This window comes from Thalassophryne amazonica, chromosome 22, assembly GCF_902500255.1.
Source record: "Thalassophryne amazonica chromosome 22, fThaAma1.1, whole genome shotgun sequence".
NCBI lineage: Eukaryota > Metazoa > Chordata > Actinopteri > Batrachoidiformes > Batrachoididae > Thalassophryne > Thalassophryne amazonica.
Window position 1 is genome coordinate 28,005,247 of NC_047124.1, and position 23,383 is coordinate 28,028,629.

Sequence of the window (23,383 nt, forward strand, 5' to 3'; positions counted from 1 at the left end):
GTCGTTACTGTGAGTTTCTCTGTGAATTTTCAGACCTTTTGTCTGACTTAGTGCTTAGCTCAGATAAGATAATTATAGTGGGCGATTTTAACATCCACACAGATGCTGAGAATGACAGCCTCAACACTGCATTTAATCTATTATTAGACTCTATTGGCTTTGCTCAAAAAGTAAATGAGTCCACCCACCACTTTAATCATATCTTAGATCTTGTTCTGACTTATGGTATGGAAATAGAAGACTTAACAGTATTCCCTGAAAACTCCCTTCTGTCTGATCATTTCTTAATAACATTTACATTTACTCTGATGGACTACCCAGCAGTGGGGAATAAGTTTCATTACACTAGAAGTCTTTCAGAAAGCGCTGTAACTAGGTTTAAGGATATGATTCCTTCTTTATGTTCTCTAATGCCATATACCAACACAGTGCAGAGTAGCTACCTAAACTCTGTAAGTGAGATAGAGTATCTCGTCAATAGTTTTACATCCTCATTGAAGACAACTTTGGATGCTGTAGCTCCTCTAAAAAAGAGAGCTTTAAATCAGAAGTGCCTGACTCCGTGGTATAACTCACAAACTCGTAGCTTAAAGCAGATAACCCGTAAGTTGGAGAGGAAATGGCGTCTCACTAATTTAGAAGATCTTCACTTAGCCTGGAAAAAGAGTCTGTTGCTCTATAAAAAAGCCCTCCGTAAAGCTAGGACATCTTTCTACTCATCACTAATTGAAGAAAATAAGAACAACCCCAGGTTTCTTTTCAGCACTGTAGCCAGGCTGACAAAGAGTCAGAGCTCTATTGAGCTGAGTATTCCAGTAACTTTAACTAGTAATGACTTCATGACTTTCTTTGCTAACAAAATTTTAACTATTAGAGAAAAAATTACTCATAACCATCCCAAAGACGTATCGTTATCTTTGGCTGCTTTCAGTGATGCCGGTATTTGGTTAGACTCTTTCTCTCCGATTGTTCTGTCTGAGTTATTTTCATTAGTTACTTCATCCAAACCATCAACATGTTTATTAGACCCCATTCCTACCAGGCTGCTCAAGGAAGCCCTACCATTATTTAATGCTTCGATCTTAAATATGATCAATCTATCTTTGTTAGTTGGCTATGTACCACAGGCTTTTAAGGTGGCAGTAATTAAACCATTTGTTGGGAAAGTGTAGGAACACGGACCCACAACAGGGGGCGCAAATGAACGGACAATGGAGAAAGTCAAATCACAAAGTTTTACTGTTGTGAATTCACACAACAAACACAACAGATTACAAATACAGCAGTAACCGAATTCCAAAGGTGTCGTGTGGGCAGGCTCGACGATAGGAGACGTCTGTCCGAGTCGAACCGGAACCACCCGATTTCCTCTGCCACCGAACCCCGGGGATACTGGAGCCGCCAAGTCCCGAACCCCAGGTGGCCACTGCCTCCGCTCGTCGGATCCGGTACTGCTGGCAAGGAACAGAAACAGTCAGGTGTGGGTGCGGCTGCACCCAGCAACACACAGGGTGGAACACCACCTCCACCTCTTGTCAGGAAAACACTAAAGTGCAGGAGTGTGAGTACTTATCCAAATACTGTTTCCTGCTGCTCTTCTCTCTCTCTGTATAAAGGCAAAAGGTAATTAAGGTTGATATAATCGGCTGGATACGTTACCTCCTTGGTAAAGCGATATCTCGGCAATGAGGTGGAGATGCCGTCCTGCTGATATACCTCCCTGTTGATTGATATCAGCTGTCTCGTCTCAGGTGATGGGTGACAGCTGTCACCCTGGCTGCTCCTGTGAGGCGACAGCGCCCTCTGGTGCCTGGAGCCCGCACTCCAGACAGGGCGCCCTCTGGTGGTGGTGGGCCAGCAGTACCTCCTCTTCGGCGGCCCACACAACACCATTACTTAAAAAGCCATCACTTGACCCAGCTATCTTAGCTAATTATAGGCCAATCTCCAACCTTCCTTTTCTCTCAAAAATTCTTGAAAGGGTAGTTGTAAAACAGCTAACTGATCATCTGCAGAGGAATGGTCTATTTGAAGAGTTTCAGTCAGGTTTTAGAATTCATCATAGTACAGAAACAGCATTAGTGAAGGTTACAAATGATCTTCTTATGGCCTCGGACAGTGGACTCATCTCTGTGCTTGTTCTGTTAGACCTCAGTGCTGCTTTTGATACTGTTGACCATAAAATTTTATTACAGAGATTAGAGCATGCCATAGGTATTAAAGGCACTGCGCTGCGGTGGTTTGAATCATATTTGTCTAATAGATTACAATTTGTTCATGTAAATGGGGAATCTTCTTCACAGACTAAAGTTAATTATGGAGTTCCACAAGGTTCTGTGCTAGGACCAATTTTATTCACTTTATACATGCTTCCCTTAGGCAGTATTATTAGACGGTATTGCTTAAATTTTCATTGTTACGCAGATGATACCCAGCTTTATCTATCCATGAAGCCAGAGGACACACACCAATTAGCTAAACTGCAGGATTGTCTTACAGACATAAAGACATGGATGACCTCTAATTTCCTGCTTTTAAACTCAGATAAAACTGAAGTTATTGTACTTGGCCCCACAAATCTTAGAAACATGGTGTCTAACCAGATCCTTACTCTGGATGGCATTACCCTGACCTCTAGTAATACTGTGAGAAATCTTGGAGTCATTTTTGATCAGGATATGTCATTCAAAGCGCATATTAAACAAATATGTAGGACTGCTTTTTTGCATTTACGCAATATCTCTAAAATCAGAAAGGTCTTGTCTCAGAGTGATGCTGAAAAACTAATTCATGCATTTATTTCCTCTAGGCTGGACTATTGTAATTCATTATTATCAGGTTGTCCTAAAAGTTCCCTAAAAAGCCTTCAGTTAATTCAAAATGCTGCAGCTAGAGTACTGACGGGGACTAGAAGGAGAGAGCATATCTCACCCATATTGGCCTCTCTTCATTGGCTTCCTGTTAATTCTAGAATATAATTTAAAATTCTTCTTCTTACTTATAAGGTTTTGAATAATCAGGTCCCATCTTATCTTAGGGACCTCGTAGTACCATATCACCCCAATAGAGCGCTTCGCTCTCAGACTGCAGGCTTACTTGTAGTTCCTAGGGTTTGTAAGAGTAGAATGGGAGGCAGAGCCTTCAGCTTTCAGGCTCCTCTCCTGTGGAACCAGCTCCCAATTCAGATCAGGGAGACAGACACCCTCTCTACTTTTAAGATTAGGCTTAAAACTTTCCTTTTTGCTAAAGCTTATAGTTAGGGCTGGATCAGGTGACCCTGAACCATCCCTTAGTTATGCTGCTATAGACGTAGACTGCTGGGGGGTTCCCATGATGCACTGTTTCTTTCTCTTTTTGCTCTGTATGCACCACTCTGCATTTAATCATTAGTGATCGATCTCTGCTCCCCTCCACAGCATGTCTTTTTCCTGGTTCTCTCCCTCAGCCCCAACCAGTCCCAGCAGAAGACTGCCCCTCCCTGAGCCTGGTTCTGCTGGAGGTTTCTTCCTGTTAAAAGGGAGTTTTTCCTTCCCACTGTAGCCAAGTGCTTGCTCACAGGGGGTCGTTTTGACCGTTGGGGTTTTACATAATTATTGTATGGCCTTGCCTTACAATATAAAGCGCCTTGGGGCAACTGTTTGTTGTGATTTGGCGCTATATAAAAAAATTGATTGATTGATTGATTGAAATACATGTATGTCTACATTTTATCCATAGTTCTTCCCAGTGGGATCTCTCGTGGCCTACGTTTATTAGATGTGTCCTTTCTATTTCCATTTACCATCTTTTTTGGGGGGGGGGGGGGGGGGGGGGGTTCTATTGGCTTCTAATCACAATTGAAGTTCAAATGCTTCTTTGGTTCTGTGAAGCTAACAATACCACATGTAGCTCACGCAGCTCTTCAACTTTAGAACATCATGTGTTTCCCAGTGTGTTGTGGTTAAATGTCAGTGTTTATCCACACGGTTCAAACAGCTCGTTTTCATTCATCCATTCATTTTCTATACCTGCTAATAACCGCAAAATTTCCCCCCAAAAAAGGCTCATTTTGATCACATTAGTGAAATAAGACCAAGTCTTTTATTTGAATACTATGGAACAAAAGTACGACATGACAAAGAAAATTCTCATGGTCTCGTTTCCAGCACTAGCAAATGATGTGCAGCAACGTTTGGACGTGCCACTCTCGCTGTGACATGAAATTTTACTTTATCTGCCCATTATTGCATCTTTTTTTTCTCCTGACATCTTATGACTATATCGCCAGATTTACCGTGCTTCCACTTTTCTTCCACTTTTTGCTGCTGTCCATGTCCTCTTTTGCGAGCTTGTCTTCTGTCTTCACCACCTGTCACTTCTCGTTGCTGCTTTGTGGTACAGCATATGAGGAAACCCCCCAAAAATAACCAGAATTAGAGGGTCATTGCTACTACGTGTATCAAGACACAGATTTCTTTCAGTGCTATTTAATAACTTTTCTAAGTGTGTGCAAAACATTCTATAAAGTACAGAATGGAATAAAACCTCAGACGTCAAGCTTGATATACAAAATAGCCATGACCCATTAAAGTGGCAGGCATCCCTGTTGGGGATTTCTGGATATTTTTGAGTCCATACCTTATGTTCTGTCTTATTTTAACTATGTCTTTTTCTTTCTAGTATGGAGGGAGAATGTGTGGCTCTTCTTGTTGTCACTGGTTTGAAATGATTCTCTCTTTAATGGACTATTTCCATCACTTCATTTGGGCCTTTGTTCTCTCTCTCATTCTTAAACCCATTGTATCTTATTGTCACAGCAGCAGCACTCAATGCCGCACCCCTACAATGGAGGAGCGAGCACAGGAGCAGCAGGAGGGGGTATCCCCCTCCCGGAACCCCGTACTATTTTCTTTCCCTCCATCCCAGAGCGTCCCGTTTCCTTCTCACCTCCTCCCACCGGTCCCCCGAAGGCCTACAACACCCAGAGACGCAAGAGCACGTCCATTCTTGAGGCTCATACCCGACACTTCCAGCCTGCCTATCCACGTTATGGGAGCAGTCTGCACCCCTTTTCTGGCATGGAGGGTGTGGAGAATCCACCTGTCTTTATGGTTAATCCCAGTTTTGCAGGAGCTGCCCAAAGGCTTGGTGTTGCAGAGCACATGCATCTCCCAGGACAGTCTGACCGAAGTTTGTATGGCTATAAAGACATGAGAGCAGAGCATGAGGAGGTAGTGAGGAGGTTAAGTTTGAATCAAGCAGCCCTGCTGGACCATTATGAAGCAATGGCATATGGAGGATACCCAATGACTGCACATCAGCTTGGCCATTTAAGTTTCCATCAGCAGAGACAAGCTGCAGCTGCTAGTTTGGGCTATGATCCTGGTCCTCCTCCTCAACCAGGGTTCTTGCACCCACATATGATGCAAAGAATTGCCACACATGGCTCCGTTCCTCCACCTCTATCTGCCATGAGTGCTTCAGCTGGTGGTTCAGTTTCTTCTTCTTCATCTGATGGATGCTATCCTGCACCACAGCATGCCTCCCCTTCTCCCTTCTCCATATCTACTCCTCCAGTAATGGCTGATATGCCACCGCCTACCGGCAGTGTCTTTGAGTTCCATTTAGCTGCAGCTGCTGCTGGTGATCCAAACCTGTTGACATCCAGATTTTATCGGGCCCGAAGGAGCTCCATGGACCTTCCACTGGAAGACAATGCTGGAACAAGTTCAGGAGGCTCGGGTTCTTACAGTCGTCTTCAGCCAGTTACAGAGGAACTGTATACATATGTCAGTCCTGAGCTGCCTTTGCCTCCTGGAAACCTTCTCCTTCACCATGCAGCCATAGCTGCAAAGGACAGAAGCCCAGAACCTTCTAGTGACTCACTAACCTCCTCTGATGCAGGTGAGTTCCAGTCACCTCCTCCCCCGCCTCTCCTACCTCAGTTTGACTCGTCAGCCGCCCAGTCCATCCCTCACTTGTCCTCTAAAACTCTCTACGAATCAGTGGGGCTACCTCCCATAGATCCCCAAGGACATCCACCCTCCATGCAGAGTTTTCTCCCTCCAACTCCGTCCACTGAGCCGCCAGTCGGGGGAGCATCTTCAACTCAACTGGAGTCTCTGATGCAGAATGCCTGGGCCCGGCATGGAGGAATAGTACCAGCCCAGCCAGATATGACATACCATGAGTCATTGCTGGCCATGCAGGCCTCTAATTCCACTCTGGTAGTGCAATTAAACTTTAAGCATACCCCCTGATCCCTGGCTCACTTACTATTTGAAATTATAGAAGCTGCTTTTACAGGAATATATATTAACTGCTGCATTAAGAGGATAATTATGTGTTGCTTCTTTATTGGCTGGCCAAAAATGGTCAAAAATTACACACATTCTACATTATTGCTCTGACTTTGTGAAGGCAATAAACAAACATTTTCCATTGTTTAGTGGAATAGAAAAAAGTTTAGTGGAATGGAAAAAAGTTATTGTAGCTAAATAGACAATATCCAGTAGAACAGATGGAGAAAAGTAGCTGAATGTATTTAAAATAGTAATTTGTCCCAGGGGTCATTATACCATTCCTTGTTTTTATACCATGCTGACCCAGTCACCCCAGCTGAATTTTATTTGCTATTATGCGGTCTTTGGTTGTGATTTTAACCCCTCCAGGTATACCAAACTGCAGAGAGAGTCTCTTGGTCTGCCTTTGCAATGTCCCTTTAGTTAGTCATCACAATATTTCTTGATAGATTGGTAGAAAACATCACATGTAGTCAGGAACACTTCAAAACTGATTTGGATACCAGGATACAGTGCATCCAGAAAGTATTCACTGCGCTCCACTTTTCCCACATTTTTTATGTTACAGCCTTATTACAAAATGGATCAAATTCATTTTTTCCTCAAAATTCTACCCACAATACCCCATAATGACAGTATGAAAAAAGTTCTCTTTTTTATTTTTGGAAATTTATTAAATTGTGAAAACCTAAGAAATCACGTGTACTTAAGTATTCACAGCCTTTGCCATGAAGCTCAAAATTGAACTCAGGTGCATCCTATTTCCAGTGATCATCCTTGAGATGTTTCTACTGCTTAATTGGACATGATTTGGAAAGACACACTCCTGTCAGGCATCATAAGGTCTCACAGTTGACAGTACATGTCAGAGCCAAACCAAAGATGAAGTCGAAGGAATTGTCTGTAGACCTCTGAGACAGGATTATTTTGAGGCACAAATCTGGGGAAGGGTATAGAAACATTTCTCCTGCTTTCCCATTGAGGTCCCAATGAGTACAGTGGCCTCCATCATCCATAAATGGAAGAAGTTTGGATTTACGAGGACTCTTCCTAGAGCTGGCCACCCGTCTAAACTGAGCAGTCAGGGAGAAAGGTCTTAGTCGGGGAGGTAAATGGTAAATGGACTGCATTTATATAGCGCTTTTCCATCTGTATCAGACGCTCAAAGCGCTTTACAATTATGCCTCACATTCACCCCGATGTCAGGGTGCTGCCACACAAGGCGCTCACTACACACCGGGAGCAATAGGGGATTAAAGGCCTTGCCCAAGGGCCCTTAGTGATTTTCCAGTCAGGCGGGGATTTGAACCCATGATCTTCTGGACTCAAGCCCAACACGTTAACCACTAGACCATCACCTCCCCTAGGGAGGTGACTAAGAACCCGATGGTCACTCTTGTCAGAGCTCCAGCAGCCCACCTGGAGTTTGCCAAATGCACCTGAAGGATTCTCAGACCAGGAGAAACAAAATTCTCTGGTCTGATGATACAAAGATTGAACTCTTTGGCATGAATGTCAGGTATCATGTTTGGAGGAACCAGGCACCATCCCTACAGTGAAGCATGATGGTGGCAGCATCATGCTGAAAGGGATGTTTTTCAGCAGTAGGAATTGGGAGACTAGTCACGATTGACGAAAAGATGAATGCAGTAATGTACAGAGATATCCTGGATGAAAACCTGCTCCAGACCACTCTTGACCCCCGGGCTGGGCGATGGTTCATCTTTCACAGGACAGTGACCCTAAGCACACAGCCTAGATATCAAAGGAGTGGCTTCAGGACAACTCTGTGAATGTCCTTGAGTGGCCCAGCCAGAGCCCACACTTGAATCTGATTGAACATCTCTGGAGAGATCTGAAAATGGCTGTGCACCGACGCTTCCCATCCAACCTGATGGAGTTTGAGAGGTGCTGCAAAGAGGAATGGACAAAACTGCCCAAAGATAAATGCACCAGGCTTGTGGCATCATATTCAAGAAGACTTGAGGTTTTTTCCATGTTGTCATTATGGGGTGTTGTGAGTAGAATTTTGATGGGGAAAAAATGAATTTACTCCATTTTGGAATAAGGTTGTAACATAATGTGGAAAAAATGAAGTGCTGTGAATACTTTCTGGATGCACTGTATATCACATTGATTGGAATGATTATATTCCAAGACCAACATAAACAATTTTTTGTCTGAAAGACACTTGTTTCTACTGGTTCTGCTATATGCATGAAGGTATTTTTACCCAGGGTGTCGCAGTGTCCCTAATGGGGCAGAGATGAGTGCAAATGCATTGTTTATAAAGTAATGGTTATTTTGAGTCCAGTATTCAGAAGGTATTCTGTGAGACGCTCTCTGGTGTACAAGCTTCATAAGCAAGCAGTCTAAGCCTCTCTGTTATACGAGGTCTGTGATGAAAAAAGCAGTCCTTTTTATTTTTTTCAAAAAATAAATGGATTTGATTCATATGTTTTTACGTCAGACATGCTTGAACCCTCGTGCGCATGCGTGACTTTTTCACACGTCGGTGACGTCATTCGCCTGTGGGCAGGCCTTGAGTGAGGAGTGCTCCACCCCGCCCGTCGGAATCTCTTTGTCTGAATAGCCGCTGCGGACGGCGCGTGTTGCTTTATCAACATTTTTTCTGGACCTGTGAGGAAACTGGTTTTTGGTGAAAAGTTTAACGGCTGATGAGAGATTATGGGGTGTTTCTGTCGCTGTAAGGACTTCCCATGGTGCGGGACGTTGCGCAGCGCTTCCAGGCGCCGTCGTCGGCCTGTTTCGACCTGAAAACATCCTAATTTAAGGCTTAATTCACCCAGGACATCGTGAGAGAACAGAGAAGATTCAGAAGAGGCCGGCATGAGGACTTTATGCGGACATTTCACTGTTTAAGGACATTTTTTAATGAAAGACGTGCGTGCAAATTCGCCGAGTCGTTTCCGTGACGACTCGGTGAATCTGTGTGCGCCGCGACAGGAAAAACACCTCCGTGTTGAAAACCATTTGTAAAATTCAGGCGGCTTTTGATGGCTTTCAACAAGTGAGTAACTGAGAAATTGTTTAACAGCTTGGACATGTTCCAACTTGCCCGTTAAGGTTTCCAACACGGAGGTGTTTTTCCTGTCGCGACCCCCCGCGGTCGGGTCCGGCCCGACATGCGACTCTGCCCGCACGTTCTTTCATTACAAAATGTCCGTTAACAATGGAATGTCCGAATAAACTCCTCATGCCGACTTCTTCTGCAAGTTCTCTGTTCTCTGACGGCTTCCTGGGTCAACAGAGCATGAAATGTGGAAGTTTTCAACTTGAAACGGCGAGACGCTGCCGCCTCGAAGCGCAGATCGCCGTCAGGCGCCGTGGACCGTCCTTAAAGTGACACTACCAGACCAAAATGTCTCATCAGCCGTTAAAATTTTTACCGAAAACCAGCTGAATTTATCGAATGGTGTCCACTCAGTTGTGCCTTACAGTTTTGAAAAAATTTTGATCAAACAAAGCAGCAGTCTCTGAGCCATTCATAAACAATGAAAAAACGACGAGAGGGTGGGCGACTCCTCACTCAAAGACTGCCCACAGGCGAATGACGTAACCGACAGGCATAAAAAAAACTCTCGCATGCCCACAAGGTTTCAAGCATGTCTGATGTAATCACACGTGATTCAAATCCATATGGTTTTTGAAAAAAATAATAAGGTCCGTTACTTTTATCACAGACCTCGTATGTGATTTGTCATTATCAGTAAGTAATATTTTGTCTGTATGTTCATATATGACTGTATATGAGAAATGTGTGTTTGTGCAAGTATACGATACATTTAGTATACTTGTATTTGTTTTTATTCATTTATTTATTTTTTTGCTCATACAAGTCCAAAGTCCAAATGGTCTGAAGACCAATGCACTTTTAAGATCTCTACAAATTAAATTGTACAAATATGTTAAGCATTCAAGTTTGTTTTATTATTGTCGTCATAATGCTTGATGTGACTTTGTTGATTTGTATGGACAAACACACAGAAACATACAACAAAATCAAGGGGGCCTAGACACGCTTAGCAGTGTATAGCATACGTACAACAGAACTGAGTACGTCCCTGTGTAGCATCAGTTATAATCATTCAAGATTATTTCAGTGTTCAGTATTTGTATCATCTCTTACTTGAAAAGTGGACTATTTACCTCTTATGAACAAAAACAAACAAATAATAAAAAAGAAATCTTTGAAAATGTAGACCTTAAAGTAGAAAGTAGTATTTGTATTCGGAGTGGGCAGAATCACCGGTGTGATGGTGCACCATGATATAGATTTTGTAATTCTTTTCCTGTTCTGCTCCACACATAATTTGAAACATCTGTTGTTATAGATGTTGTTTTGTTATAGATGCAAGTGGTTATAAAGTCTTTTTTCACATAAACAGTCGTTAATTAAACACAGCTATGGATTTGATAAACTTAAATCTGTAAATTTTGATTTGTGAAGTTTGTTATTGTAAATTTAATAGATTTGAAAACGTAACTGGACCAGGTTAAATTCTTGCACAAATAAGATGGTTATTAAGGAGGGTCATATGTTGCAGAACTAGTAATACAGGGATGTAATACTGTCACTGTACAAAAAGTGAAAAATACTGCTGAAGTTTACTTGTAGTTTTGCCAAATACTGTACTTTTGTTGCATTGAGTTTTTACTATGGGGCCTGAATTTTCAGTCTTTTGAATGCATTTGTTTGTGATTGTTCATAACTGGAAACACTTAGACAACAATGCAATTATTGACGGTTGAAATAATTTTGAAGCATTTTTAAGTGGTACTACTACACAGGGACGTGCCCAATTCTGTGCTATAATGTACGATATAACCATGCAGATTCACTTGTACATTTTAATGCCATTTCTGCCTTATGCTGTTGTGTCGATATCGCAGTTGTGCTTTAATCCACCCTTAGAACGCTTGTATCTGTTACTGTCACCTTTACTTTCTTTTGAATTATGTGATTGCTTATTGCTTATCCTAAATCTTTAATACTTTGGGTTTTTTACATTTATGTTGTTTATTTTTATTTCTGTCTATTTATTTTTGCCTTTTTATTGTTCTTCTGTCTTGTGAGGTTTTTTTTTTACTGCGTTTATGTGACTATGAGTAATACTGTTAGTAGTTGGTGCAAGTATAGTTTTGTAAGCTCCAGTTGCACTTTGCGAAGCAGAGCTTTGTGATGAGTATAAACTTGCTGTACGTGCAGCCTTCTCAGGGCTCAGACTGTTATTGATGGGTCATTATCGTTTCTGTCCTGTTTTCCTGTAGTGGCATAGATTTGGCAGGTCTGAGTCAGTTATCAAAGACACAGGGTGACATTTCAAAGGCAATAATGTCAAACCCCATCTATTAGCTATTTTGCTATAACAGTCAAACATTGTACTGTTGTTTGTGGTGCCTGTGGTAGGACGTTTTAAGTTTATTTCTTTTTCATTATTTCGCATTATTTGCTTTGTTGTATCAGCCAGCCACTTGTTAGTTGAGCCCCTGACCTGCATGGAAAATCCCCGTACTTACACCCTGTCTAACCCCCAAATCTCCGCCTGTACTGTTGTACTTGCTAAACAGCAAGAGTGTATATGCAGGCTGTAGTTATGTGTTTGCATATACGTGTTGCCAGATAGAGTGGTGTCTGTCTGTATGCATGTGTGCATACACAAGCTGGAAATGTGGACTGAAAACTGATCACTGGAGACGTTGATTTGCTTGTGTTTGCACTCATGTTTCTACCCCCAAATACCTTGAAATGCTATAAATATAGTCTAATTGTTTACTCTCTCTCTTTCTCACTCACTCTTTCTCCCCCTACCTGCCAATTTTTCTCTCAATTTCTCTTTCCTCTGTTTTTATTTGCCCACACACTCTCTTCGTCCATCTATCTGTCTTTTTATTGCTTTTGAAGCAGCAGGTTCAGACCCCCACCCCACAGTCCACTCCAGTTCTCTCCATGGCTCCTTCTACCTCGCAGCCATCTCAACTTGGGACCTCCCAGCAGGTACGCATAAAAGCCCAATTACAGAAATCAGTAAACTGAAATTTCTTTTTATCTATCACAAAAACATTAGTGAGTGCCTCTTCAATTAACCTCCACCGTTCTTGTGGATTTTCTCTTTGCTGATACCAGCGTAGGGCTTAGACAAGAAAAAATGTAGCCAAGTGGATGAGTTAGCTGATCCCAGCCAGATTGTATTGACAAGAACCCAAAAACAATACTTCTGGTCATCTTGCCACTCAACCAAATTTTTAAAAAGTGCATAACGTGATGAACTTTTTAGTTTGTGGGGAACTTTCATGGAGAATATTGAGATAAAATTTACAGAATTGGAAAGTAAAGCAAAAATTAAAGGTGCCTTCACTCATAACACGAATGAGGTCATATGGCCATGTCAGTCTATATTCAGAGTTTGTTTCAGGTCTTTGAAACGCACATGTTTTGAACATTTTCAGTAGTCCTTGTTTGTATGCTTGGAGTAATAACAGCTATGTTACCTTTGATGTTGAACTCTCATCAAGGTACCTGCGACGGTGCAGGCACATTGCTCACAGTATACTGAAGGAAATGTTGGAAAATGCCGCAGAGCAGACTACTACTGTGAGGTAATTGCAGGCTTAAACTGATTTGATTGAGCATAAAATTTCGTGTTAATAGGAAAGTTTCTGGTCAGATTAAGATGGAATGCTTTTTCTCCAAAACGCTTGAATTGCTGCATGCTCCAGCTTTAGGACCTAGTGAAAACCTCACTCTATATAAAAGGAAATGTATAGTAGGTACTCTCCAGTGGAATGTGTGCAGTTGGGGAAAATTGAGGTTTTATGTATTATTCTATTGTAAAAGTGTTTTTAAATATATTACTCCAGGGGGAATGTTTTTCTTTAATACTGCAGGAACCAGTCAGGAAATCAGCAGTAAATTTAATTCATTAGATGAAATAAATTTTCCTGTTGGGCATCTTTATATTGTTTGCATTTTTTAATGAATTGGAGATTATTCAGGATATTTATAGCGCAGCATGAATGGAAACATGTTTGTTCCTGGTATTTTTTCTCTCATGCCACTTCTTGGTCTCTGTTTCCCCCAGATCATTTTAACCAGTCAGCCGAGCAGTGCATCCATTCAGAGCCCCACACACACATCTCTAACACAGGTGTCTGCACAGGTACAGTAATTCGCACACAGACACTCGCACTTTGTCACAGTGACATGCAGTAGTGTTTGGAATAATAGTAGTGCTATGTGACTAAAAAGATTAATCCAGGTTTTGAGTATATTTCTTATTGTTACATGGGAAACAAGGTACCAGTAGATTCAGTAGATTCTCACAAATCCAACAAGACCAAGCATTCATGATATGCACACTCTTAAGGCTATGAAATTGGGCTATTAGTAAAAAAAAAAAGTAGAAAAGGGGGTGTTCACAATAATAGTAGTGTGACATTCAGTCAGTGAGTTTGTCAATTTTGTGGAACAAACAGGTGTGAATCAGGTGTCCCCTATTTAAGGATGAAGCCAGCACCTGTTGAACATGCTTTTCTCTTTGAAAACCTGAGGAAAATGGGACGTTCAAGACATTGTTCAGAAGAACAGCGTAGTTTGATTAAAAAGTTGATTGGAGAGGGGAAAACTTATACGCAGGTGCAAAAAATTACAGGCTGTTCATCTACAATGATCTCCAATGCTTTAAAATGGACAAAAAAAAACAGAGACACGTGGAAGAAAATGGAAAACAACCATCAAAATGGATAGAAGAATAACCAGAATGGCAAAGGCTCACCCATTGATCAGCGCCAGGATGATCAAAGACAGTCTGGAGTTACCTGTAAGTCCTGTGACAGAAGACGCCTATGTGAAGTTAATTTATTTGCAAGAATCCCTCGCAAAATCCCTCTGTTAAATAAAAGACATGCAAAAGAGGTTACAATTTGCCAAAGAACACATCAACTGGCCGAAAGAGAAATGGAGGAATATTTTGTGGACTGATGACAGTAAAATTGTTCTTTTTGGGTCCAAGGGATGCAGACAGTTTGTGAGACGACCCCTAAACTCTGAATTCAAGCCACAGTTCACAGTGAAGACAGTGAAGCATGGTGGTGCAAGCATCATGATATGGGCATGTTTCTCCTACTATGGTGTTGGGCCTATATATCGCATACCAGGTATCATGGATCAGTTTAGATATGTCAAAATACTTGAAGAGGTCATATTGCCTTATGCTGAAGAGGACATGCCCTTGAAATGGGTGTTTCAACAAGACAATGACCCCAAGCACACTAGTAAACAAGCAAAATCTTGGTTCCAAACCAACAAAATTAATGCCTCGCAGATGTGAAGAAATCATGAAAAACTGTGGTTATATAACTAAATACTAGTTTAGTGATTCACAGGATTGCTAAAAAAGCAGTTTGAACATAGTAGTTTTGAGTTTGTAGCGTCAACAGCAGATGCTACTATTATTGTGAACACCCCCTTTTCTACTTTTTTTTTACTAATAGCCCAATTTCATAGCCTTAAGAGTGTACATATGAATGCTTGGTCTTGTTGGATTTGTGAGAATCTACTGAATCTACTGGTACCTTGTTTCCCATGGAACAATAAGAAATATACTCAAAACCTGGATTAATCTTTTTAGTCACATAGCACTACTATTATTCTGAACACTACTGTATGTCATAATGCAATGTGGGCACATTCTTCATGCATACAATCCGGCAGCGGCTCCCTGCAGCACAGCTGCTTCATTACAACCATGATGGGCCATAAATGCTCGAATTCATCTTAATAAATAACATGTACACTCACATGCACTCGTCAGAATTCACAACAGACTCACAACTAAGTCATGAGCTTTGTGAAAGGTTTGTGCACCCTTGAGTTTTTGTTACATCTAAATGATAAATAAAAATAATTCAGCCTTCTTTGTATTAAAATTTTCTAAAAATTTTCATTATTTCAAAGGTGCACAAATGTTTTCACATGACTGTACATTTGTCAAAACAAATATCTCTCCAGTCCATTAAACACAGGTAAATTTATAGTTTTCGATCAACAGGGACCACACAATGGTCACATTAGTATGATGTTAGGTGATCAGTTTATCTCAACCAGATTAGTATTTAGTCAGCTGATACATTGAGGTGTCAGCTAATTGGTCATTTTCGTGTATTTGTACGTACCGTACGTTCAGAAAGTATTCACAGCGCTGCACTTTTTCCAGATTTTATCTTACAGCCTTATACCAGAATGGATGAAATACATTTTTTCCCTCAGAATTCTACACACAATACCCCATAATGACAATGTGCAAAAGGTTTTTTGAGATTTTTGCAAATTTATTGAAAATAAAAAACTAAGAAATCACATGTACATAAGTATTTACAACCTTTCCTCAATGCTTTGTTGATGCACCTTTGGCAGCATCGGTGCCAATCTGTCCATCGATGAAATGGACAAATGGCAATGAAAACAGGACTTCCTAAGAGAGTTTCCAAGCTCCATGATCAGGATCAAAGATCAGGATCAAAGTTCATCAATGAAGATTTCTGGTCAGGATCAAAAATCAGAAAACAAGATGAATAATTGAGTTTAAGGTAAACAATGAGGATCTTAAAATGTTAGTGATCAAAAAATAACCCTCTCACAAAGAAAATGAAGGGATAGCTGAACTTTGGCAGACGTTTGCAAACTGAACGCTCCTTTAGTTTTCGATTATGTAATTTTCAACACGCTCCTGTCCCGTCTGGTCGATCTTCCAGTTATTTATTTAGGATCTCTGACTTTCCTCACACACTCCATCTACCATGTCAGTGAAGTAAGTTAGGTTCATCTGTGCGCAAAACCAGTGATGACTAAAGTTGATTGCAAATTTTAACTGTCTTTTGTCTTATTGAGGTTATTGATAAGTGACTGGCTCAGCTCTGTCAGCATGGCAGAAGTGATCACCTGCTGGGTTTAATTTGATTTGTTTTCACGGCCCGCTAAAACCCCTTTTTCCTGTCCTCCTTTTTTCCCTCCTCTCCTCTTTCCGCTCTGCTTGCTTCCTTCTCTCTGTATCTCTGTTCTTTTTCCCCCTCCTATCTTTCCTTCCCTTGGTTCCTTACTTCTCGTATGCTTCTCTGTCCTTCCTCCTTTTTTCAGCCTAGTGTAACTCCGCCTACCTCTACCGTTTCCTCTTCTTTGTCGCCTCCCCTTACTGCGACCATGCCAGCTTCTTCTCTGTCGCTCCCTGTTGGGACGGAGCCTACTGTTGTTTCTCCTCCTCCTCCTCCTGCGCTCACACCTGTGTTGGCCACCGTGGTGCCAATCATCAGTGTAGCTCCCGCCCCGCCCGATGCCCCTCCCCAAGTACCTTTTTTTGGAGAGGTAAACCCACCAAGTGGATGGCATGTTCCCACTCCCTGCTCTTATATTTCTACCCGTTGAATAACATAAATGATATCGCAGCACTGGATAAAGTGGATAAACTTTCCCCCCACAACTATGTATGTATGTTACACTTGAAAAGTGGGAACAGAGTAAAAATTTGGAAGAAATAGGTGACGTGCACACTGTAATAATTACAACATGGTAATGTTGCTGTGGTTACTGAACATCTTGTCTTCATTTCAAACACAGTGACTATTTCACACTATTCTGTCTTTAGGGTTTGAGTTACTTAATTTTTTTTATTATTATTTGAGTGGGATCATTCTAATGATTTATTACAAATGTACTGCGGTGACATAGAATAACCACTTCAGTGTTTGGGTTAATGGAGCAAATGTGTGAGTGTATTGACACAGCTGAGTTAACCCAACTAAAAGTACATGTTTAAAACATCTGCACAGTACAGCAAGATCTATTTTTTTTCAGCTCCAGTTAATGTCAAAGAGTCTACAAATAATGATTGTTTGAGTTCAATGGTAAGAATATTTCAAGATATACAATATTCTTACTATTAAACGAATGGAAAAAAGCATTCATTATTTGTTTTATATAATGCCTAAAATAGGTCCTTGTCATTTGATATTTTATTAATTCATAAACAAGAGAACAAGGACTTGCATTTTGGTGTTCGTCACTGGTCCTTTGTGGTTCCAAGAGGTTCCAAACAGTCCAATACAAATTTTAAAGTCCAGTCCAATACAAAATTGTTCTCAGTCAACTTGCAAAAACAGTCAAATAGTTCATAAACAATCCTGACGATGTAGTCCATAGGTGATGTGGTGCATCATATACAGGCCGCCATCTGTTTTCTTCAGTCCAGCGAAAAATTGCATCTTCTTCATCCAACAGCGGTTCTATTTCACCTAGAGATATCCCAGCAAATACGCAAATGCCTCCATATGGCTTATGGAGTACTTTTTTTTGCTATAAGAATGAGCAGCGTCAATAAGATCCCACCATGTTTTTTTTAAGCCAAGTGCCGTCGCCAGTAGTGTGAGCACACGCAGTGGTTATAGCGTGCACTAGCACGAATCGTATAGTACCAAAATTGCATGGTAAATGGAACACAATGGCAAGTGGTACATTTAATCTACATTTAATCCATGTCATGTGACATACAAACCACCAATCAAATGACAAGCATCTATTCAGGTGTTATAAGAAGCCAGTTAACGTCTAAAATAGAAGAGCATGTTTTGGAGGAGCTTTGTGTGATTGATCATTATACCTGCCACAAACAAACAAACAATTTGGGATGGGGGTGGAGGGGGGGGGGGGGGGTATTTTTGGATCACCGTACCAGTCTGGCCGTCTATCCATGAGTCTTGTCAGCGCAACTCCGCCGCACCCGTTTGGTGGATTTCACTGGAGCTTCACACAGTGGTAGCACATTCTGGTCTGACATCTTCACGGGGAGATGATTGAAATTTTTGTATTTAATTGGTGACTCATATTGTATGATGTTGGCTTTGTGCCATTCCTCCAAAACTGTATGAAGATGTTCATGAAGGAAAATAATTCTGGACCAACATCTTCAAATGAAGATATTTCATTGCTATTTTGTTTTTAAATTGGTTCATCACACACTATGTTGGTGACATCTTTAGGGCAGCTCCTCCGAAACCGCTTTATGGATCTCAGTAAAACTTCGCGCAGTGGGGACAAACCATCTGAAGATGTGAATGACAGAAAATAATTCTGGTCAGATGTGTTCAAGGGGAGATAATTGGACACTTCTTTTCTTTAATCCATCATTTTTGACATTAACAGTGGTTGACCAGTGTAATAATTCAGGTCTTTTGTCTCAAAAGATTTACTCCACTTGTTTGTAATACAAGCAAGCAACTAGTATGGCTGTGTGTGTGTGCGCGTGTGTGTGTGTGTGGGTGGGGGGGGGTATTTTCCAGAGTAAAAACCACACCGTTTCTCCATATTATCAACTCTTTAATTTGGGTTTTTTGTGCATTGTTGTAGTATGCTTCTTATTATTTTATTAGATTTATTATTCCTGGGAAAGTTTTATAAATAGCCATTATTATTAACAATGAATGTGATTTTTCTGTATATAAGTCACACCAGTGTATATAGGACCTCCCAACTAGTATAAAAAGAAAAAAACACACACACACATAACTTATACTCATATTTTTGTCACTTTTATAGTTGTGGTTCTCTTGATGCACCATTTCTGATATGTTTTACCTCAGTTCTGACATCCTGCATGTGATAGAGGCTTTTGTTTTTATTTTTTACCCTTATATTTATCAAACTTTTCTTATTCTTCTTTGTTTCCTCCTGCATTTTCTAAAGTTTCACTTCTGTGTGCTGGTACTGTTAACCATTCTGATTTTGTGTGTGGGGGTGTGTGTGTGTGTACTGTTTACACTTTTGTGTGCCTGTATGTGTGTGTGTCTTCCAGCCTGCAGAATTGCCCCATTCCCAACTCCATCAACTTCAGTTGCTCTCATCAATGGAGAGGTGATACATGCATACACTGTTTCACCAAAAATTGTTGACTTTTAATTTTTGTAATAAATAAATTAAAAAAAAAAAAATCTGTATTTAGTTTCCCTCTAACATGTTTTCAACTTATCATGTTTATGCTTCTGAAATTCAGTGGTCACTCTGAGACATCAGGCCTGAGTGATGGAAATGAGGGAGGAGGGGGAGGTCGCCACGAAGGGCGTTCCACGAAGCGACACCAGAAGCGTTCCGTACGAAGCCGATCACGCCACGATAAAATCTCCAAGGCGAAGCTCAATGTTTTAAATGTAATGGCAAATTTCGTGAATGAAGTCAAACTTGTAATCACCACAGTCGTCTCCTAGTGTTTTATTTTGAACTTAATCTTTCTTGCTGTAATTGTTCTCTCACCTGGTTTTTGTGTGTAGATCTCCAACCGAGGGGACAGAGTGGCAGAGTGCCAGCTGGAGACGCACAACCGGAAGATGGTGACGTTCAGGTTTGACCTGGATGGAGACAACCCTGAAGAAATAGCACAGATTATGGTATATGTGGCTACTTTGTAACTGTTATCAGAAAACGTTTGCATAAACTCTTGAATACACTTCACATATCTGAGATGCTAATGATGCATAACCACATTTGATTAAACTGAAAAAAGAGTCGTTTCCTTTGAGTTTTCACAGGGAGAGTTCTCTGCAGCAGTCGAGGTTACAATTCTGTGGCCGTACATCACCACAAACCAGACTTTAGCTTTTTTCCTCTCTTACATGTTGTGTGCATTCATGAGTCTGTCAAACAACAAGACTGTGACCTTATTTTTTGGTGTGTGCGTGCAGATCGAGAGTGAGTTCATCCTGGAGAGCGAGAGGGAGTCATTTATAGAGCAAGTCCGAGAGGTGATAGTGAATGCTGATGAGAAGGGCCTGGAGAAAGACACGAACGGCCAGGTACGGGCGAGAACAGCCGGGTGTGAGTGTGTGTTGAAAGTCAAAGCCATTGAGATTTTGCCTTTTTACTTTGATGGAAAACTTATCATTGATACTGTTGGATTTTTCTTGGCTAGATTACATTTTGCTAGTCTCCCTACCGGATTGGCAAATTCTCTTTGTCCGTCCGTCAGCACGTTGACCAGTGCCATTTCTTTAAAACCATTCTGTCCAGAAGGGACAATAATCCATCCTATTGAATGGGACCAGTGTACAAAGGGTTTAATGTGGTTCTGTACCGATGTGTGACATTTGTCCTTGAGGCAAAGGTGACCTAGTTTTATGACCTTGAAAAATACAACATTGAGAATATCAGCAACTTCACCATGGTGTGTTCCATCCAAAAATGGTAAAGCCATAGATCACTGTAATACTTGTATAACGGGACAAAGGGGAAAAAACGTAGGGCGTAATGGTGTTCTTAAGTTATCACCACTACTCTGTTCAATGTGGCTCATTGTACTGAAAAGGGTGTGATACCCTTAGCATGCCGTCAGAAAAATTAATTACTGCTTCTGATTACGGCTGGAGGAAGACAGATGCCTTGCTTCAATTGAAGTCTTTATTAATAGCCCAGGAGTGAAGAGTGATGAAACTACTACATATAAAACATATATTCCTTACATTAATTTTTCCTGCTTGATCACAGATCTCTGGTTTGTTTTGCAGTGTGTGTGCATATAGTGTACACACACACAAAAATGGTCACAATTAACATGTTGTGTTATTGGTTTCCAGATGGCGAGTGGCATGGAGCAGCAGATTCCCGCTATATCTGTCCCCATGCCAGGTAGAAACAATAATCTGAGTCCAATTCTATTTGCTATCAACAAACTGTCTGAGAGAAATACATTTTTTTTTTTTAAAGTAGTTTTAGCCACCTGAAGATGAACAATCTGTGACGATCTGTTACTCTTTATTTTTTGTTATTTCAGACATTTCTCCAAATGCAACAGCACAGGTGGTCCATTCAGCAGGTCGTAGGTTCATTGTCAGCCCGGTTCCTGAAACCAGGCTGAAGGAACCCACCTATCCCACCTGTTCTTCACCTGCACCTGGACCTACGTCTGAAACGGGTGCGGACTCTTAATTTTCAAGACATTTAAAGACAAGCTAATGCCAAACATTAGCTAAATGTAACTGTCACTGGTTTTCTCAAACAAAATAGCTAATATTTAACTGGTGATAATTTCTGTTTCTTTCATACAGAAACAAACATCTGGATGTTTTTGTATGAATGTATTTTTTCATGTTTTTGATTAATTAGTATGTCAGTTAATGATGAACATTTAATAAAAATTTTATTTTGTGAAACAAAATTGTGTAAAAGAATGTAACAGACCTATTTAGGTGAAGAAAAATTTGTTTACTTTGTGTATTCATGCATGAGGTTGTAAAACTACAAACACAACAAACACTTAATAATGAATGGATGATGATGATAATAATAATAATAATGAATGCAGTAACAATGATGCATCTGTCCTTTGGAAAAATGGGAAATTTTTGTTCTGGAATAATTCCATTTTAAAGGTAAATGTTAGTCACACTAAATATTTTCTTTATAAAGTGTCTTAAATTTAGGTTTTCATTATTTTTGCAGCATCTTTTTTGAAGATTGTCTGAGATTTTTGCACGGCGCTGTACATCAGTAAACTGAACGAGAACACAGACACACAAACACTTCTATTAGATCAGGCTGTAATGCTTTTAAAGGAAGTCGCCCAAATGTTCTATCCAAACCTAATTACAGTGGAATTTCTTTAATTTGATACCATAGAATCTTTTGGTAAACAGCTGAAGCTGATATGGATTTTAATGTTGTGGAACTTCAGCCCAATTATGGCTTTGCATAACAGGATGTTTTGTTAAAAAAAATAAAAAAAAAATAAAATATATACACACACATATACACTCTAAGAAATGAAACACAAGGGTTTTAAATGTAATTAATACTATTATTTTCAATATACCTGCAACTGTTAATTTTAGGGATTTAAGTAATAATGTTTCATTTGATTGAATTAATTTCAACTACAATATTGTTTTGCACTCAGTTGACAATGTTATGTGGAAAAGTTACCTTAACTTTATCAATTAAATTCAACATTTTATTTCATATGGATATTATTAGGGGCTCAAGCAGTGGCTTGAAAAGAACAAAGACTTTCAGAAATGTACAATTTTGAGCAGGAGTGAAACCAGATAGGTTTTCGAGTTGCATAGATGATGGAAAGAGGGCTGACAAAGCATCAATGTGCTAAAAGGCTTAATGTTTTTTTCTTTTATTTATTGCACCAGCTTCACCTCAGACTCCTAGTTTGGGGCTGTCTCAGTCTGCTGGAGCAGTCAGTTTACAACAAGCCTTCTCGGAGCTCCAACAAAACCAGACTCTTACTGATGCAGGGCCCAGCACCGCCCCAGCATCCATTCACTCCAGCCTTCCTCCTCTGCAGTCTCCAGCTTCCTCCACCCTTCCACCGACCAGCACAGCCACTGGATCCTCTTCCACTGTGGAAGCTGCTGCTAATTTAAACTGGGCACAGGATCTGGTCTTGGATGCATTGTGTCCTCTTGCTTCTTCCTCCTCCACTCCTGTCTGTCTGAGCCCTCCTGGTTCTGCTTCCCCACCTCCTGCTGTGGTAAATCAGCCCAGCCTTCAGTTACAGGCACCATCACAGCCCGTTATGCAGGTGGTCTCCCAACCACAGGGAGCCATACAGGCACAGGGGCAAGCACAAATCCAGCCCCAGGCTTTTGGTCAGGCTCACACCTCCCTCCTTCAGTCCCAAACCACAGATTCTCCTGTTAGTGCTGCTTCAGTTCCTTCCAGCCTGTCCAACATGCCTTCTACCCTCCTGCCACCCCTTTCTCCCACCCAGGCTGCTACATCTGTGTTCTCGCCACCTTCCTTTTCCACCGTCATAAACAGTGAAGTCACTTCTACTCATCCCTCAGCCTCACTCACCTCCTCCTTTCTGCCTTCCATCTCCTCATCTGTCATCCCCACAACCGTCGTCCCAGGCCCCCAGATCACTCCCGCCGACTCTATCCAAACTACTTCTGTATCCCCCGTGCCCTCTGTGGGCCTCCAGCCGGTAACCACCACTGCTTCTTCAGTCCAACCGACTTTGGTCCACTCCCAGCCGCAGACAGCCGCCCTGCCTGGGCAAACGCACACGCATTGCGGAGAATGTGATGCAAGG

The 23,383-nt window shown here is 41.1% G+C and overlaps 1 protein-coding gene across 14 annotated transcripts in view; it reads left to right on the forward strand.

The window, feature by feature from the left end:
- wnk1b (WNK lysine deficient protein kinase 1b) overlaps window positions 1-23,383 on the forward strand; it is a 231,931-nt gene that overhangs the window by 185,844 nt on the left and 22,704 nt on the right. For 6 of the 14 annotated variants that reach the window (XM_034163662.1, XM_034163665.1, XM_034163666.1 and 3 more), the window contains 11 exons: window positions 4,797-6,206; window positions 12,211-12,300; window positions 13,385-13,462; window positions 16,438-16,662; window positions 19,145-19,203; window positions 19,343-19,496; window positions 19,617-19,733; window positions 20,028-20,138; window positions 20,916-20,967; window positions 21,113-21,251; window positions 22,471-23,382. In XM_034163662.1, coding sequence (XP_034019553.1) covers window positions 4,797-6,206; window positions 12,211-12,300; window positions 13,385-13,462; window positions 16,438-16,662; window positions 19,145-19,203; window positions 19,343-19,496; window positions 19,617-19,733; window positions 20,028-20,138; window positions 20,916-20,967; window positions 21,113-21,251; window positions 22,471-23,382 — 3,347 coding nt within the window. Of the gene's footprint in view, window positions 1-4,796; window positions 6,207-12,210; window positions 12,301-13,384; window positions 13,463-16,437; window positions 16,663-19,144; window positions 19,204-19,342; window positions 19,497-19,616; window positions 19,734-20,027; window positions 20,139-20,915; window positions 20,968-21,112; window positions 21,254-22,470; window position 23,383 lie in introns of all 14 variants that reach the window. The other 8 variants (XM_034163663.1, XM_034163660.1, XM_034163661.1 and 5 more) reach the window with 8 other exon arrangements.